Genomic DNA, 6,842 nt, shown 5'->3' with positions numbered 1-6,842 from the left:
TTTATAATGTAGGCTAAATACGGTACATATAACAATAGCATCTTAATGGACACTCCAAATCAATAACTGCTCTTTCCAGTTACAGAAGTTAAGGTCATTAAAGGTCATATTGTAAGTCAAGCTGATCTGCATTACATATCTGTGAAAAGCAATGACTGAAATATTAATATTTGGTTTGGCATAGTGACATTTATTTTCATTTTGGGTGTGTACATCAAAGGTTTCTAACATTTCCGTCCTTATCTTGTCAGAACTGAAATGGCTGACCACATGATTAATCTAACTAGTTTATCACACAGCAAAACAATGAACAGCAGGCCATAAACATCACATCATGTACTATTTTAGGAGCTATGCAACATTATGATAATGACTAAACTAAGCAGCATGTGAGACAGACTTAATTGTGGAGGTCCACCATGGATATACGTCTTTGAAGAGAGGTAACCCTGATTTACAAATAAGTATTCATTTCAGTATCATTTTGAAAAAAAGAAAACATAAGGGGGTTTCATTTATTTCATCTTACTCATGACATGTCAATCTACGAGACTGCTTTCTCATCTTGCCTAAGTTTTTCTTCGCACATGTCTGTACAGGTGTAATCATCTGAGCTGGTGTGTTTCCTCCAACCCCCCCAACCACGCACCCAAATCTCTCCACCCCTTGCCTGTCAGGTCTTCTTCCTGGCCAAAACCGGTTTGTCAGGCGCCATATCAGATTTCACTGTTGTCATCTTCCACTTTTCTACAAGGTAAGAGAGGAGGGCGGGGCAGCAGTTACCATGGCAGTTTGGGAAGAGAGACAGAGAGAGATAAAGAGACAATAAGAGGGAGCAAATAAAAGGGGGAGCAAGTCACATGTTAAAATTCAGACACAGACACCAAAATGCACACAGATATTTGTCAGTAAGTTATAAGAATAAAAAAACATACTTGCTCCTGGTGGTGCACTTGTTATCTGTGAAGGCAAAGTAGGATGTGTTACAGAGGCTGCACACACTTTAGTACACAGTAACGTCTTTATTACTATTTACTGCAGGTTTACCATGCTGGCTTATTTATCTGTGAGGTTTCAGGACTTACAGAGTATAATGGTGAGTCCTCCAGCAAACAACAGGCAGGCACAGATCAGGCCTGCGATTCGTAGCCTTTCATAGTCTGTTAGACAATAGTGTTAGAAGTCAGGAGAATGCACTCCACACTACAAAACAAAACTAAAAATAAATTCCAAAGCAAACATCCTAAAATGAATTTGAGAGTCAACTCACATTTGATTCATGCATCATCTAAAATTTCACATAAACACATGGTACTCTGCACTAGTCTTTTTATAATCCATACAAGAAGCAAGGTTGTACAGTGTAGATTATATGAATTAGGAGATAGAAGTGTCTGTACTTACTGTAAACAAATGGATCTGCAGACCAAACACAAAAGGAGGGGGAGGGACAAGAAAGGAAAAAAGAAACATCAGTGACAAAACTCACATCAATGGATGATTCAAGATTTTGATCTTTTACTCCAACAAACTACTGACAAGGTCACTGGTTCATATTTCTGGGTTACATTTAGTCTTTTTTTAAAGCATCCATTTTGGGATGGCACAGTACATTTGCCCTGAAGTTGGCCATTGTAATGGAGACAAAGAGAGGTTAATGTGTTTGATTTCTTCCTAAACCAGTTTCTCAACAAACCAGTCTCAGAACAAGATGAGGTGAAAGTAGAGTTTTGGGCTTACTGGCTTCAGTTTCCATGAAAAGGCTGAAGAACACTGCAAAAAATCAGATAAATGAAATGTTAATTTTGTTGAGTGGGAGTTTTCTTTAGTGTGTACAGTTGGTGGCTCTGGCAGAATATGTCTCACTATGGAGTTTTAAAGAAATATGGTCTTAGTGTTTTACGTCATGGAATACTTTTTGAACAGGTGAGCTTTTGCACGCTCATAAATTGCCTTGAAAACAAAATATGTGGAATATTTTGTTGACTCATCTGTTTTGTGTTTTATTCACCTGCCATAACAGCCACAACATTTAGATGTCCCATCTTCAGCACAACTAAGAGTCAGATAGAAAGAGGAACAGATAAAGTCAGAGAAGGGGGAGAGAACGTGGTCGTGAGAGAGAATAAAAGACAAAGTGAAACCTTTTTTTTCCCATCGCTTTCCCTTTGTTTCTCACACATATACACACAGCGCACACTGCTCCCTCTCCCCAGGAAGAATGTCCTTGTTGTGTGAGAGGTCAGTGTCTCGTCAGCAGGGATGCATTCTGGGTGTTTGGAGAGTAAACAGCGGATCATTTTTTGTCTTAGGGTGAAACCCAGCAGGTTTCCAGACAACTTTCCGTCAACCTCCACTCAAACTACAGTGAAAAAAAATCATCGCCTCGGGCCAAACACTGTCATGTGCTTTACAGTATCTAAAGATATTTTTCTGTCACTCATTTTCAGCCTTATATGAGCAGTTGGAAGTTTTATAGACGTTATTAAGTCTTATGTTATGTAGCTTCCACAAAACAGTTTTCAGAGAATTTAATACATTTTAAAGCTTTATAATTTGAATTTCAAGGTACAAATACATAATCAAAAGTATCACTGATTATCTTAACAAAACAAACACACATAGCTCATTTTATGCTATAAAAAAGTGAGCATGTAACAGGACTTTTTAATGACAACCTCACTGTAACCTCTAAGTGATCTTGGACACCCTTGGGTCCACATGGAGGTTAGAGTCACTGCTTTTTTTGGAATTTCAGTGCCTTTCTCTCTGGTTCAAACTAGTTTTCCATGCACAGATTTTGCTTTAAATAGCCCAGCCTGTTATTTAAACCAGACATAGCAAAAGTCTAGATAACTTAGCAATGGAAATGTTTCATGACATTTTACATGTTTGATATGGCCGACATCAAGATTTTTGTAACCATGTAACTTTTAGCAGAGATATACATTTTGCACCAGCTTTTCAAGGAAATGGACACCAGTTGAAAACAAAGATAATACTGAGACTCTTTATCATGCAGTTTTTGTCACTTATCTTCACTCATGTCCTTTGTCTTCTGTGTATTAATGTCATTGCAGCTATCAGCCAGCATGACATTAGCCAAGGTCAAACAGGTCTTTGTCTTCTTAAAATGCATCCTATTTCTCAGATAACGCAACGGCAGCAGACAGAACAGACTCTCTGCTTGGGTTTAAATTGATTGTACAAAATTAATTACTAGTGTGGACGCTACAGTTCAGCGTCCTTCACAGCGACTCTGCAAACATCCGCTCCATTCTTTACTCTTTTGTTCACTGACTCACTGCAGTGCTGCCCTTCTTATATGGTTTTAACGCCTGATCCAATATGAAAAATGTACTGTTGTCCAAGGTTATATTAAACAGCAACATGCTGCTCTTGTCAAGTCAAGACAAACCAGAAATCAACCCATATATGACTATTCTGGCTCGTCGGAAATAGGCACAATGTCAGAAATTATAAAACAAAAGGCCCACATGCCTGATACAAATGGAGGGAAAAACAACACATAACATATACAATTATTTTTTCATCACAAGCATGTCTGCTATTCAGTTTGTGATTTCTTTTCTTCATATCTTCTAAGCAATTAAAAAGCTTATCTTTCTGCAAGTTCCTCTGAGGGCCTCTTCCTACCACATGAATTTCAATCTATCTTTGATAATGCCAAACATTCTGCTCTCCCACTGACACATTCAGCAGAAATGAACATTACACACAAATCACAGCCCTTACAATCAACTTTGGTCATAGAAAGGTGACCTTGACCCTGAACCCTAACTCCCGTCTTGCCTTGCTCCACCATACCTGTTGCTTACCTGAGCTGACGGTTCAGGAGCAGAGGAGTGTGTGTGAATGTCCCAAGACACTGCCTGGTCAAAAGTGTGTAATTTCTGTTTTACTGGAATAAGTAGTGCCTGCCCCTCCTCTTTGTTTGGGGCATAAACTTAGGTGTGTGCAGCATGTCCAGTGTGACGTGTTTACGGATTTGAAGGAGACCAGTGGCAATGTTATTACGTAAACATCAGCGTGTGTGCATGGGCATGATGGAATAAGCCTTGTGTAATTGGCCTCAGAGTGGCCATTTACAGTTAATACACTGTGTGCTTACTGCTCTTAATCTTACACTGAGACACAAATTCAATTGTTCATATTAATATTTTAATGTTTAACTCGCTTTACACTGGCTGTGATTAACTGCTTTGTCACACCAGGGACAGTTATTAAAGCCATTACACTGTGTCTGAACAACTTATTAAAGTAGCAAAATCAGAAGAGAGGAAAAGCTATACCAAAAAAAAGAAGATATTCAATTTTTCTTCTTTATTTCAAGTGTATTCTGAAGTTTTAGATGAAGCAAAGACAGGAAGAGGGTGAGTGTGTTGTACATTATTTCTGCCCTTCTCCCATTGACTCCTTTGTTGTCTCTTTGCTGTCTGTGGCTCTGTCAGGTATCCAGGTATCTCCCAGTGCTCCTCACACTGTGGAATAGATTGCACTGTGTTGGTCTTATGGTTGCCAGGCACTTTTTTTTTACTAACCCTGGGCAGGAGGGAGGGATTATCATTTAGCTTGACTAAGGATTGATTCAGACTCATTAAGTCCTTTAAAAGTGACAATTTTTTAAAAAAAATTGGAGAATCAATTAATTTTTACTGTAATAACCACACAGTAAGCCATAACAGCACGGCTCCATTCATCCCACACTGTGCGTTGGTGTCACCCCTACATATAAAATGCATGTATGCAGAACTGTGTGAGTGCATTCATGTGTCACAGTAGTGATTTGTGACTATTTATACCTTCTCCTGTAACACGCTGACAAAGCCGAGGCATGCATCAGCCTCTCAACAAATGATAATACAGCAAGGACACAGGAGATAGACAATGACAGAGGCACACACAGAGAGTTTCGAGATGTGTGTGGTCAAGTCTGTGTGTGTGTCTAAGTGATAATACAACAATCCTGGCAATTTGACAGCAGATAGAGCAGCAACTGGTGATGACAACGCAGAGAGAGGGAGAGCACAGAGATAAGATTTGCAGTGGCTTATTAACTCCCAATCAAATTGTTCACATTAACTTGCACTGCAGGGATTACTTAAAATGATTGTATGGCTTTAATGTGGCCACACTGTGTCTGTGTGTTGTTTCTGCTGTCCGTCTGTATAAAGCACCAGATGCCTGTAACATTGTTATGTAAGGTTAAATGAAGGTCGCTGTGCTCCATGTCAATGGCATGCTGATAGAATTAGAGGAGGTAGAGAAAACAGAGAGGATACTCAGTGAGGTGTTTCTTTCAGTATTTGTAGGATATATATTTTTTTCTCAGCATCACATCATCCCCATCATCACAACATCATTAGGCACAGTGCAACATTAATGTGTAAACATATATGAAATTACCCTGGCTTATTACATAGTGCTCTTCCTTGCCACTTAAGGAGACACTAACAGCGGTAGTAAAAGCCCACTGACCTGTCTTCCATAAAAATTGAAATGTAAAAGTAATAATAGTAATAGATATGAAAGATCAACATTCAACACTTCAATTACAACCAATGTAAGATGCTTCTAAATATTATTAGCTTTTTAAAATAAATACAAAGATCACATTTTCACAGCAGACTAGCTTTCTGATAACATCTCGAGAGATAAAACAAAAACCTAAGTGGGTGAAAATGCCTGCATTTTGTCTGTTATTTACTCAAGTGCAATCTTGCTCTTCTCCTTTTTCTACTAAGTAAAAGATAATTCAAACTTGCAGAGAAACAAATATGGCAGACAAAGATCAGATTTTACATGTGCTGACCCCGTATGGGTTTTGCCCGGTTTGACAGAGAGGACCAGATCGACGCTGCAGGGCATAAAACCAGACCTCTGATGTTAATCTAGTATCGCCTCAATTGTCCTCCATGAATGTGGGAAAAACTAGAGGTTAGTTGTAGGTCAGTTAAAAAGACTCTAAAGCCTATCGTAATGTGATCAACTTGTTACTATTTAACTTTAATTGCAATAGTCTAACCGATGTTTCCTCAGGTATTAATGGGTGTAGCAAGCTAAACTGATTCATTGTTAGGTAAAGGTCATCTTTAGAACACACACTGAACAATGTAGGTTATCAGTGGACACACACACACACACGCACACGCACACACACACACACACACACACACACACACACACTCAGACATGTCTCTGTTATGGTGGTATTCAGGATATTTGTCCATAAACAGAACAACTAAAGGTCTAAGAACAGGTTAGCTCACATAGCAGAGTGAGATCCAGTCAGTCCTCTGATAAGAGACATAGTCATATTTGGAAACTCTTACAAACTTAGTGGTGGGTCCTCACATGACAAGAGTGTTGTGTGTTTAGTCAGTGTTACAAGATATAGGACCCTTTCCCCCTTTCAGAGCCAAGAAATGACAAACAAGATGAATGGACGAACATCCTGGGTGAATACACCACACTGTTGTCCCATTTAATCTTTAGTTGCGCAAACACCCAATGTAGCCAATCATGCTACACTCTGTAACACTTATATCTTCAGCTGTGGAGAAAATGAAGAAATCAGACATTATGACAGGAATGTATCATGAGTGAACTGAGGTGTAGCTGAGCAGCTGAGTCAACACGTTGCTTCATTCTGCCTCTGTTGTATCAACTAAAAGACGAGGCAGAATTCTCTCCTGCTGATTGCCCAGTGTGTGTGTGTGTGTGTGTGTGTGTGTGTGTGTGTGTGTGTGTGTGTGTGTGGCAGCCTATCCATGCTGCTCTATCAGGTGTCACAACACACAGTGAGGGGAATGAAGACCACA

At 39.3% G+C, this 6,842-nt stretch overlaps 1 protein-coding gene across 1 annotated transcript; it reads right to left on the bottom strand.

Annotated features, from left to right (window-relative positions):
• Nucleotides 1-169: 169 nt before the first annotated feature.
• On the bottom strand, nucleotides 170-3,933 carry fxyd11 (FXYD domain containing ion transport regulator 11). Its single transcript, XM_049583051.1, has 7 exons — nucleotides 3,829-3,933; nucleotides 2,012-2,056; nucleotides 1,741-1,773; nucleotides 1,405-1,419; nucleotides 1,086-1,160; nucleotides 936-960; nucleotides 170-747 (listed from the first exon to the last, which is right to left on the bottom strand). Exons 2-7 carry the CDS (start codon nucleotides 2,043-2,045, stop codon nucleotides 717-719), a joined length of 213 nt encoding a protein of 70 aa, XP_049439008.1. The 5' UTR covers nucleotides 2,046-2,056; nucleotides 3,829-3,933; the 3' UTR covers nucleotides 170-716.
• Between the last annotated feature and the right edge of the window lie 2,909 nt (nucleotides 3,934-6,842).

Source organism: Epinephelus fuscoguttatus, linkage group LG8 (assembly GCF_011397635.1).
Source record: "Epinephelus fuscoguttatus linkage group LG8, E.fuscoguttatus.final_Chr_v1".
NCBI classification, from domain to species: domain Eukaryota; kingdom Metazoa; phylum Chordata; class Actinopteri; order Perciformes; family Serranidae; genus Epinephelus; species Epinephelus fuscoguttatus.
Note: the sequence above shows the minus strand (reverse complement) of the source record. Positions and strands in the feature narration are given on the sequence as shown.

Bases quoted from the DNA above. Each gene is read 5' to 3' on its own strand.
- fxyd11 (XM_049583051.1), bottom strand. From the start codon at position 2,045: ATGGGACATCTAAATGTTGTGGCTGTTATGGCAG. The intron at 1,774-2,011 runs GTGAATAAAACA...GATTTTTTGCAG, and splicing joins TGTTGTGGCTGTTATGGCAG to TGTTCTTCAGCCTTTTCATG. The intron at 961-1,085 runs GTAAGTCCTGAA...TTGCCTTCACAG, and splicing joins AGGACTCACCATTATACTCT to ATAACAAGTGCACCACCAGG.